This window comes from Leptosomus discolor, chromosome 7 (assembly GCF_034619465.1).
Source record: "Leptosomus discolor isolate bLepDis1 chromosome 7, bLepDis1.hap2, whole genome shotgun sequence".
Lineage (NCBI taxonomy): Eukaryota > Metazoa > Chordata > Aves > Leptosomiformes > Leptosomidae > Leptosomus > Leptosomus discolor.
This window is the reverse complement of record NC_141397.1, coordinates 54,738,042-54,750,681: the sequence shown is the minus strand read 5'-3', so window position 1 is coordinate 54,750,681 and position 12,640 is coordinate 54,738,042. Positions and strand designations below refer to the sequence as shown.

Sequence of the window (12,640 nt, the reverse complement as noted above, 5' to 3'; positions counted from 1 at the left end):
AATTGTGTTTATCAACTCTGAGAGGAGGTGGATGAATCTAAGCACAAGTCAGTGATGTCCTGTGATTTGTCTAGCATGGAGATCTATCCGACAGGGGCTACCAAATGTCTATAATCACTTTATGTCCTACATAGTTTGGGAGTTAAAGCAACACCCGTATTCTGCCTGCTTGTGTGTTAGGGCTGTGGGCACCCTGAAGTTACCGAACAGTAAGTTGTAACTTCCACATGAATATGACTGGATTTTAATCTAGGGGATGTCTTCTACAAAACATCCCGATTCCAATTTAAGGTCTATTATCCACAGGGTTTGCCTGAACTTGTGCATGGGAGCCGTTTCTGCAAACGTCTGACACAGGGTCACTGATCTTGGTGGGTCTCATGGCAACCACATCGCACAAGGAAATGGCCTGGGCTCTTCAGTTGCTGCCACATACCAAGAGGCACAATGCAAAATCTCAGCAGAAGCGTGACGCTTTCTTCTGGTCCTATGGAAATGACTGGTGGCTTTACAACTCTCTATGCTAGGGGAGGGTGGTGTCACTATTGGAGCTGCTTTACCTTTCAGGCTGTGTTCCACTTGTTGGTTTCTCAAGGTGAAACTCCAAAACAAAAGCCTTGCCTTCTCCCTTTTTGTACCTGTTAAAGCATTTGCTTTTGAAGCCTGCCTATGGCAAATACACTGCCTGCTTTTCGTGCACTTCTGCCCCAGCAGCTGTCAAGTTCAAAGGTAAACTGCATTTCTGGAAGAGCTGTTGCTGTTGTCCTGACAGCTATGTCACATGAGGGGATGTTAGTGAAAAGCCAACCCCAGCGAAGACTTTAGTTCTTCCTGGTCACCGTTACTTTTGACAGAAAGAACAACAAACCACACCAGCTTTGTAATTCACTGGCAGAACTAACTGCTGGGTTTTTATTTAGTGGAGGGCTATCTGATCTCTCTTGCCTAGCCAGCATTTCATGTACACTGAAGACCAGCACAAATTCCATCAAGACATAACCAGTCATTGCTCAGAAGTGAAGAACATGAAAAAAAAAAAGCAACAAAGACCAAAAAAGATTGTCTGCAGCCACACATAACAAGAAGTTGCTTCTGAGCTGTTCAGGTTCTCATGGTTTCTTCTACGAATGAAGAAACAAAAGTTCTTCATTCCAGTGGAAAAAACGGATTATTCATTCCACAAATGTTAAACAGTAGAATTTAGGAAAAAAAAAGTAGGAAGAAACAGGAGTAATTGCTGCAGACAAAGCTGCTGATCAAATCCTCAGAAGTGAGCACGGATGCCGCCTTAGGTGTTTCCACAGTGTTTTTCAACTGCCACATGTCAATCACAAGTTGATGAAATACTTTCTCTCCAGTCTCTGGTGACCATACACAGATCTCACTCCACACAAGACTGCTCCAGGCAGTGAGGCTCTGCAGATATGGCGTACGTTTTCCCTCCTAGTGCAGATCCTTTGAACAGAGATATCTCCCAACTCACTCACAAATGCATAATTTTAAAAAAAGCAAGTGGCAGGCAACACGTTCAGCAACACGTCAAAAGAGACAGTTGCTTGGTCAGACTCCTGTGCTGAGCCCTGCGTACCATCTTCAAAGGCTGTTTACTCTGACAGAGAAGGCAGAGAGGAAGAGTTTCTTCTCAAGGTGGCAATGTCACTTTAGAGCAAACCATCGGAGAAGTTGGGACTCTATCCATCTCCCATATCAGTTCTGGGCTGCTGCTGAGACCCTGCATTGTAATAACAAGGCCCTTGTCTTAGGCAGCTTTAGAGATGACAACAGATACATCCATCAGATAATCCCTGAATCGCTGTGCAAGGCGTAGGCCGTGCAGTGTCAATAACCTCACTCTCTCCTCAGTAGGTCGCCAGTAAAGCTCATTACAGGAAGCTGGCTCTGTCCTTCAACAATGTGACAGGTGATTCTCGAGGAAAGGAACTGTTCTCACTTCCTGTAGGACTGGCTGCCTGCAGAAAAACAGCAAGAAAGGTCTGTCAGCTGAAAGCAGGATTTATTACAAGACAGGAGCTGCTGAAGGGCAACGCTTGTTCAAGCTGTACAGTGACACAAACACCGCAAAGAACATGCACAAAGGCACCTTAACCACTGATGTTGCGACTTAAAAACGTAGAATGTATTTACGGCAACCACTTCTCAGTGGACACTGAAAGAACTTGTGGAGGAGCAGGGAGTCAACAGGGCCCAGTCACACTCCTGAAAAAAGTAATTCCTCATTCTTCTGGTACAGACTTTTGCACTAACTCTAGCTTCACTGTGCCCTAGACAGAACTTGGTACACTGCAACCAGCTTGAGCATGCCCACACAGAGTTGCTTGGAACAGATGGAGAGTAAGGAACAGGGCAGACGAAACCATTCATCCCTGTCCACATGGAGCACACAAGCACAGTTGAAAGTCTAAATTTGGAGGTCCACTCCTAGACCCTATGTCTAGCCATGCTGCCAGTGTCATCCCTGTACCAGCTAGGAAGTGGAATCCACAGAAAATCTCAGAATGGCTGGTTTTATTTGGAGGAATTTGGTTTTGCTTTAAGGTACAGCTTTGGAGCTTGGCTAAGAGCAGCAGGCTACATCTCAGGCAGGAATCTGGCCCCAGGCCTGTAGCTTCACTAAGTACCTGTGCTTCCTCTGCATTCCTCAGGCATTCCACACACTCCATGCCCCAAGACGACCAGTCCAGCTAGTTCAGCTAGGTTTATGTAAAAACAACTTATTTCCAGAAAATACACCTATAATAAATATCAAAAGCAAGCTAAAGATGGGTCTCTAAAGTAAGTGACCACATCAAGTAAGTACAATCTGAAACTCATTTTTTTCTTGTCTTGCCCATCAGCTATAAAAACTTGTATTTCTCCAGAAATACCAAGAAATTCACAAACAAAGACAAAGACAGTCTTCCACTGGGACAGTCTCTTGATGTGTAAAAACCTACCTACTTATGCAGCTGGCAAATGGGAGGCAGCAACTGCTGAAATCTACTGATTGCTCATATCTGTGCATCTGATAGGATTTTTGACTTACAGATGAGTCAGCTAGGAAATTAAAGGAACAGTAGCACAGAGCTTTACTAGGGAAACACTAGGGGCTCACCTGCTTCAGATGCCTTCTCTGCACCTTTAAGTAACAGCTGGGAATTACCTCTGAGAACCTCTAGTTTGGACACAGGTGCTTAAAGCTCCTCTTAGTCCTTTAAAAATCTGGTCTTTACCACCTTCCTCTCACTTTTCCCAACCATAAACACCTGTGTGAAAGCCCTTGCAAGATGGAAAATAACTGATAGGTGCTCTGTGACAGCAGACAACAACGCAGGATATATATACACAGAATGAATGATGAATTGTTTGCAAAATAATTTCTTTGCTATTTTTAGCAGGAAGATAAGAATTTCATATCCAGTTGCTGACACCAAGTCTGTCTCATGGCACATGTGGACAGACTAAAAACAATTAGCTGGAATCCCAATAGAAAACTTGTGAGAAGAGGTAAACGGAAACGTAGTAAGATGTGACGCCCACTATACATTGAGTTTTAGGATGCAGAGACACAGCAAAGATAAGAGGTATATTGTAAGACAAATCCTATCCAATAAAAGTTAGAAGAGCCCAAGAGTCTGGACTTACAAACTACATACACTGAATCAACAGAGAAACCCGAGTGATGCAGAACTCTGATTACGCTCTGCTTTAATGCAATTTCAAAATACTATGCCTTTGCCTTCTTCAGCAGAGCTGCTCCTTTTCAATGGGCCAGTGCTTTTGTAAATGAACCAAAACAGGAACCAGGGACAGACTCTGGGGTGTTAACACAGTGCTCCTATCACAGGAAACAGAAAGCACTAATGTCAGAGGTAAAACACAGGGCATATGCAGCAAAACTAAAGCCAAAAGAGCTGGCAATATTACCTAAGCACAGGACTGTTCAAGGAAGTACTCTCTAGGTCAAAACCTCCCTTAACCACCAAGGACATTCCCTTCCATTGCCTCACCTGTACTCCCCAAATGAAACTGCTCCATCTCCCTGCACGTGCAACTGTGTGGAACGACAATGAGTAAGCAACATAGAAGACAGGAAGCTCTTTCCAGCTCTGTTGCTGATTTACTAGGTTATTTCAATTCTCTGCATTTCATTTTCCCTACCTGTAATGAGGAGTTAACAATATACACATACCTCAAATTTCTTGGGAATGTTTGCAAGGTACTATGAGTTGTCATGTTTTAGTGAAACATTTAAAGATAACAGTTACAGCTAAAGAATAGAGCTCATGTGACATTGTGATCAAATAACCATCACTAAGCTTCCTACAAAATGTTTGGAATAAGAATATACAGCACGTAGCTCCTGCCATTTTCATTGAAGATGGACCCAGAGGTGTACTTGAATCGAGCTCCATACTCCAGGGAAAAAGCTTACTCATTACTGAAGAATGCATCTTTCTCCCCCTCCCAAAAAACCCCAAACCCACAGCTTACACACCACACCAGTGTTTACTGTTGTGTGAGCATCTGAGATCAACATTTCCACTTTATCAGGCTTGTGCTGACTCGCTTAAACCAAGCATCCATCCTTTCCCCCCAACCTCAAGTCACAGCTCTCCTCTCTTCTGAGCCCCCTGCAAACTAGTACTGCTTAAACTTCTTCAGGCAACGACACATCCATATGGTTCTTAAACACAAGCCTCCAGCAGAATGAGGACTGCCATGGGAAGCACACCACGTTTAGCTGTCTGCTTACTAGGCTGCCCTTAGCCCACCTTCTGAACCGCCTGGCATCTGGTCTACATTCAGTTGCAGTGCAGACACACCCAGGGACCCAAACTGAAGAACATTAAACAAGTTACGCAGCGGAGCAAACAAGTGTCTAAAGAAAAGGAACACGTCTAATCGAGACTAGAAGCTTCCCTCCGAACTTCTGTGAATTTCGGCCACTTTTCTCCACCCAGAGACAGAAAAACGCATGTCTCAACTGCTCACATGACAGACTGGGCATAGGAGCAGTGTTCAGCAGGACATAATTACATGGCTGTACATCCTGCAGATGACAGTACAATGTCATATACTCCTGGTACATTTATAAGCATACGACTTCATTCCTGGAGAGCTACTACAGTGCTCCTTCCTTTCCCACCCCAAGGACTGACAAACAGAATGATGACTTTTTCCACTTACTCTGTCTGCTCCTTGTGGGTGATCCTGAGGAGCTGGGACGGCGTGTTTGTTGGGGTCCAGACTCAGAGAACTGGGGGGCAATGGCTGGGACCTTTCCCTTTCTAGGGCTGGCACTCTGCACTTCAGGAGTGCGAGGGATCTTAGGTTTGCTGGCGAAGGGAAACTCGCTGTAGGAGGACATGGAAAGGGTTAGCAATGTATGGAGAAATATGTATGCACAGCAAGTCTGCAACCTAGTGAAACCTGCAGTTAGGTGCTGTCACAGCATGATAGACTGCTCAAAACTCAGGGAGACTGCAAATGGAAAGGAACACGGCACCACTGGTACTGCCCTGGGGCACGTACTCACCACACAGCCTCTAAACTTGGCTCTATCGACCTGTCTATCCAACTCAAACCTGGTTCTTTGGACAACGAGATTGAACAGGTTCAGTTAAGTCCCCTGCAAACAATAGATCTTTAGCTTGTTGCCGTTTTATCACACACAGACTCAATCTGAGGTGCAAAAAGCATACAGATACGCAGTGCAGGAATACATTCTTTTAGGGCACAGATGCTATTATTTCTCCCAGGTATAGGTCACAATCTTGGCCAACATAGGCAGCCTCCCTGGCTCCTAGCTCTGATAAGATTTGTAGAACTCCCTGAAGGCTTTGTCAATAGAGCAAAAAGCTGTGATGGCATCTATGAAATAATTTCCCTAAACACACAGGCTCCTTCTTCACACCAAGAACATAAAACAGCTGCTGCTATTTCAGAGTCTGCATGTGCTGCAAGAATACCATTCTTCAAAGTTTAGTCCATGACTGTGAGGATACACTGTCCTTTGCTGAACGCCAGCATCCATATATTCTTTCCCAGGTACAAAAATGGAGGCTAGCAGGAAACAATACGTCTCTAAATAATTCCCGATCTATCTTAATGTTTGCTCTAGCGAGTCCGTTTTCTCTTAAAAGGAGAAAAGGTTAAACTGACATAACAGCTACATGAAAAAGCTCATATTTAAAAAGGAAATAAAAGCAGAGCCAAAGGCAGGAGATCGAAAAAGGTGCCATCTAAAGACAGGCGATTAAAATGGAAAGTCCCCGTGTTACTAGCTCCATCAAAAGAACCCTTTGTGACCATCGGAAAGGGTGATTAAGAGGATTTGCAAGACATTTAATCTCCCCTCCTTCCCCGAGAATGCTGCCGAGCCAGTGCTGATTAGCCCTTCCACACCGCGGCTTCACCTGGCAGGGAGATTTGAGCAAGTGTTTCTTTTGTATTTTAAATAGCATTCACTGTGTGTATTTTGCATAAGTATATGCTAACTATTAAGGACAGAGACATGCTAACTGGTCTGCTAAGAGCCATCTCTGCAGCCCTCTACCTATCTCCGAGTATTACAAGTATCACACTTGTCTCTTCAAAGGAGGTGGCAGATGGCAGCAGAAACATACTAGCAAACCAAAACCACAATAGTGAGATTGGCTAGATAAAAGCCAAAGCCGTGGACCACAGTCATACTTAAATCTCTCTCTCTCCATAAAATAGTCTCATTGTTATTTTTTTTTTGTAATTTTATTCACTTTGGTTCAAGAGCTGGGTTTTCAATTCACTAGTGGTCTTCATGGTAATCTTACATGTACTGTGACATGCTAATGTAGATAAAAAAGGAAGATCCAACAGCCTCACAGCAGTTTTTGAGCCATAAATGTGCTTTGTGCTATCACTCAGCAATAGATAACCAACCTCTGGATCTGTACTCCCACACACTAAAAAGCATTCTTATAGCCATCAACAATCTCCACAGTTTCAGTGCAGTACCTAGGCAGTTGGGACTACAAGCATTTTGGAGACAAAGCAAAGTAATGCAACCAGTCACTATACTTTAACAAAGAAAGATACACAGTGGTCGCACAGGATGGCTCACATTTTTGCAAACTCTTCAAGAAGGGATTATATGACAAACCGGTAGCAAACAGAGCAAAAGCTGTAAAAACCCTGCTATTTTCCTGATAGGATGCAGAGCACATCTTGGACTTCCTGTGCCCAGGTGTCACAGAAACACCTCATCTTTTACTACATCAATAAATAGACCAAGATCAACAGAAAATAATTAATCCTCAGAATAACAAATAACTGCTATTTGGCATCCTTTAGAACTTGACGAGATGACGAAAGAAGAAGCAAAATCTACTGTGGGAAAATGTTGCACACATTTGGTAAAGGAGTCATTTACGACAAGGTGCAGTAATTTGAGAGCAAGTGCTCAAACAAAAAAACCCAAACAAACCACGAAACAAAAAACCGAACCCACAACAAACTCACACAGAAACCTACATTTGCATTGAGAAGAAAGAAAACTTTACTTGGAAAAATGGAAATAATTGTCTATAAAAAAAGTGCACAACAGACTGATACTGGGATTGGAATAATCAACCAGGAGACATGACAGGACTTAAACATACAAAGATGACTTAGACCATGTTCTCCAAGAGAAATACGCTTGGACTTTTGGCTATTTTTACCAGATTATCAGAAAAGTAAGACCATTAGAGACCTAAGAAGGCCCTGCGGAGTTTAAGCTCTTTATTATGATACTGGACATAGTCACGATAAAAAAATAAGTGCTTTGACAGCCAGCCACAATTATAAACTCAAGTCTATTACAAATCTACCCTTGATTAGCTAAAAAGCACAACAGATCTGTATTCTTACATGACCAAAACGCAGCAGGGAATAGCAATGCAGGAGCAGCTGCCAGTCTGACATGTATCAGCCAGAACAATAATTTGTTCCTGTGGAAATAAAACAACTATAATAGACATGTTACTACCAGGGCCTCATTTGTGTCTCAGATTGATGTAGCATAATTTCACGGATCTCTGTACAGTTAAAGTCCCAATATTGCTAAGGAAGAGGGGACCGCTTCATCACCACAACTCAGCCCTCCTTTTCTCATACATATCTCTTCTAGGAAGTTCTTGGTGTTTGTTTACTAGGACAGCAACATGTCTTACAATGGTCAAAACTATGACCAAAGCAGCGATTTATCTGCTCTGTTTGTTTTGCAAACAAATTAAAGTATGCTTCCATGAATGAAAGAATGAAAAGGCAGGTCTAGCTATTGCAACACCTACATAGTAACAAAAGACATTTGACATAGGAAACGCTGTGTTTGCTCGGACTGTGAAAGGCTACATTCCCATATCCGTAACTCGAGGCTGCTCTTGTAAATACAAATTACTGTAGGCATACTAAGGAATCACGTAATGAAAAGATACTATCTTCTTCTGCAGGATACTGCACCTGTGCCTTCAGTTAGAGATTCCTTTATTACTGAGATTTAGATATACATTTATGAAGAAAAATTAAAGATTACTGAGGACATGTCTTTTTAATAACAGATTATGACTGTAGAGAAGCAAAGCCTCTCGTCAAGGTGGGGGGCAAGATGCTGCCAATTTGGCTTGCTTCTTGCAAGCCAAAGCCTGAAAAATAATCAATCTCTCCGTCACGAAGCAAGCAATTTGGCCATAAAATTCTCATGGCCTATTTGTATTTGTAGTATATGCTTAGCTACTGTTAGGACAGACAAGAGAAATAAAACCATTAATGCTGGGACAGGGGTATGACTACTAAGCATTTCAACTGCTAATCAGTGATAATTTGTTGACAATATATAATTTCTTAGATCTCAACATGGAAACAGCACAATTGGCAAAAAAAAAAAAAAAAAAAAAGGCAAAAAAACCCCAACCAAAACCAATCCAAACCCAAAACCACATCAAACCCCTTAAAAGCCCCCCCAAACACTCAGGCATCTGTAGGCCAGAACAAAACAAGGTCTAAGCAGAAAGTCCAGTTTTCAGAAGTGCTAGAGCTTTAACTGACACAAATAACTAAGCACTTCTGAAAAATCAGTTACATAAAGAGTTGGTAAAACCTATCCTTTTAACACATCTCCACCCATTCTGTGTTTAACTTCTGGAATGTACTTGCTTTTAAAATTTCTCTACACTTGCTGTTTAAAACTTGGCCCAATCAAACTAGCTATAGGAAAAAGCTGTTAATGTCTGAAGGACACATGCGGGCCCTGAAAAACTTCAGTAAACCTTGGTCCAATTGCTAATGAATTCCTAGTTCTCATCCAAGATATAACATCACAGTCCTACATAGGCTTCATAGACAAAGGCTTCACAGAAGGCTCAAGGTATGAACAGGAGAAGGAGAGCAAGATCTGTCATCTTCTTTTGACAGAAATTGTTTCAAGGAAGAGTTGAAACCCATTGGTGGGAGAACTCATAATGTTGCCTCCCTTGCTCTACCCACCTAGTGGATAAATCAGGGACTCTGGTCCGCAGTGCTAGCAACTCACCATGCTTGAACACTCTGAATCCACTTAAACGCTTAATTTTTCTTCCTTCTGCATGTTAATTCCTGCCCTGTTCCCACAGTCCTACCTATTTCTTTACCAACAAATGATTTTTCATGGGTTAGAGTCGTGTCATCTAAGGAAGCAATCAGGAAGTTTTATTTGCACAATGTCTTGCTTGAGATTTCTCCCATTCTGGACTAGATGCTTAGAAATTGAACCACTGCCTCTGGCACAGCTAAGGGTATTTTGTTTGGCAAGCAGCACCACAGCTGTCTCAGACCAGACTACATCATACATCAAATGACTTCACAGATTGTCTTTACAGCAGCATGGAATTAGCTGGTAAGACCCCTCAGGCTCCTCTTGCACTTTTAGATACTCCTCTGGATAAATCATACCTATGTGATTGCCCATTTACTTTATCCTGGGTGAAGTCAGTAGATTGAGAAGACAAGACATTGTCACCAGCTGGGATGCTTTGGTCCATTCTGTGGCCTGGTGAGAATCCTTTAGACGACTTCATTTCAACTGCTATTTAAAAAAAGAAACATAGTTCAGTGAGGAGTTGTCTCTTTACAATTTTACTAGAAATACTATCAAGTCACAGTTCCTGTATGAAGGAAACCTTGAGATAATGGCAAGCTATTGAGTTAGTGTGGCAGAGTTCATCACGGCCACAGGAATGCAAGCACTAGCAGTTGAGTTGCCTGTACATATCCATAGTAACAAGCATCCACTGTAGACAAACCCCAGTGTTTTACACTTCTGTCGGACTTCAGGTCTATTACATTTGTTCAATATACCTCACTTTCTGCCTGGCACTAATGGAGAAGGGAAGGACAGTCAGTTTGCTGAGAGAGAGATACAAGGCTACAAAGATATGCAAGTTCAATAAGAGTTTAGGGAAAATCCCCAGCTCCATTCCTCCCATCCTCAGGACAGGTTGCCGTCCTGATTTGCTCTCACATGCTGATACAGATGCAGATCAGGTCACTTTCAGACACACATTTGGCTGCCCAGCGCATGTTCTGTCCGAGATTCAGCATAATTAAGTGTAGTAAGGTAACCAGGGTTCATCTTTAGTCCACAAGTTTTCTGCCCACAGGAAAAAAAAACCCAAAACAAACAGAGCCAGAATTATTGATTCTTTACCAAAGTGATAAAAAGGGAGGATGGACCCAGACAAAATCAGACTGACTCAAGAACAGCTGAATATATCCAGGCATGGAGGACATTAAGAACTGCTCTAATTTTAGAAAACAGAAGAGAATCAAGGTTTCTTGAGGGTAAACTTAGCTTCCTTGAGATATGACCTTGATGATGCTAACTGTTCACATGAGGTTTTTATTCTAACTGTTTTTTCACTCTTGGTCTCTTACTATTCATTTCACGACCTGACTGTATGAAACTCTGAATCCCAAAATATTCATGTGATACTGGAAAACACATATTCTGAAGTGAGCAGGTTCCTGGTACTGCATAATGACGATCAGACCCAGATCATAGCTCAATAAATTTCATATTTATTTCACAACAAAGATGTTTGGCAGGGCATGATGAGTCTCTAGAAGTAGTACAATTGTTTTTACACCTCTCTGTTAGGTACTGCTCCCTGCTGTATCTTCGAAGGCACTGGAAGAGAAATGGTTTCTTTTCCATTGTCTTAAAGCTTTTTCAATTTAAAAATTACAAAACCCACTGCCTTTTGGAAAACAGGGCATGTCCAAAGACCAGTCCAATTATCATTATACAGAATAAAAGTCCTGTCACCAGCATGAACAACCAAGCAGTGCAGTCTTTCTCTTATCTTCTTTTCTCCTACTCCTCATTTCTAAATCCCAAAATATAAGACAGACAAGCATGTGTTTCATTGGCTACTTGCAAAAGCTTGAAACAAACCTCTGGCAATCCTTCAGCTAGCTCAGTGTTGTTTTATAGCCTGGATTAGTGCTAGGAAGAATTGTCTCTGCCACACACAAAAATTATTTTTTTTTTTTTAACATGTATAATGCATATAAATTTGCAATATGCTGTATATTCTGACCTCCAAGATTTTTCTGTAAAAAAGGAGTATAATCTACTAGTCTTATTAGTATCTACCTGCATAAAATTTTGACTGAGAACAGCTAATAAATTGTTTTAGACAGAGGCTACAAGCAAAGTTCTGACAATATGAAACATTAAAGTTGGCAGGAATTTCTTCAGCATGAAGGCTTTAAATCAATATTCTCCATCAAAAATGAACCACATTTACTCTGCTGACTTACTCAGGCTCCCTGTTTAAATCTCCCCACAAATCTCTACAAGCAAACTGTCAGACAGCATCAGCAGCACAGAAAAAGTGACAGAAGTGAGGGAATGCATTTCACTGGCAAGGTATTACCAAAATGTGGTTCAGAGGGCACGCTGGGCTCCTGGTGGCTGCATAATGCCTTAGAAATTGCATCCAATGGTACTTTAAAACAGCAAATAGGAACACCTTTGATACATGCTTGGCTTAATTTCCTTTACGAAACGTAAGTATGTAAAACTCCATATTTCTTTTTTCTTCCCATATAGGAAAACTGTCAAGTCGGTATGTCTTTGATTAGTTACAGCCTCTGCTGTTCCGAGTTGCTGCCCCTGACCAGCTAACCTCCCTGCAGAATGGCCTCAGCTGTACTCAAGTTGCTATTGTGCAAAGCAAGGCTTGAGGACAGCCGCTCTCATTCCTACACGACAGCGAGAACCCAAGTGCCCATCTTGAACAGGAGCTTCATCTGCTTCTATCATACGGCTTTCATTCAGCACGTTATATTTATCAGCTCCAGGCATTACGCAAACAAATTCCTGTCTGTAAGACCTTAGTTACTTCTCTCAGAATCCTTTTCATTTCCTCTAGGAAATTTAAAAAAATAGAAGAGAAAGTAAAAAGTATGCTATTCCTTTACTGCTTCAAAGCATATTTTTCAGCAAAGTAAAGGGATGCTTTGTCTGAACTTATTAATAATTCTGTACCGGATATGCTGCAAGATCCTTTATCTAAGACTGCAGAACATTTTGCCTTAAATTCCTAATTAGAAATGTTAATGAATCCCTGCAAGAAGGTGAAAC

General features: G+C 41.9%; 1 protein-coding gene across 1 annotated transcript in view; it reads right to left on the bottom strand.

Annotated features, from left to right (window-relative positions):
• Positions 1 to 1,947: 1,947 nt before the first annotated feature.
• The window catches only part of ARMC9 (armadillo repeat containing 9), a 65,053-nt gene continuing 54,360 nt past the window's right edge, over positions 1,948 to 12,640 (bottom strand). The window contains exons 23-25 of the mRNA XM_009949436.2: positions 9,946 to 10,078; positions 5,188 to 5,354; positions 1,948 to 1,970 (exon numbers count right to left, since the gene is read on the bottom strand). Of these exons, the coding sequence (XP_009947738.2) occupies positions 1,948 to 1,970; positions 5,188 to 5,354; positions 9,946 to 10,078 (323 nt within the window). The remainder of the gene's footprint in view (positions 1,971 to 5,187; positions 5,355 to 9,945; positions 10,079 to 12,640) is intronic.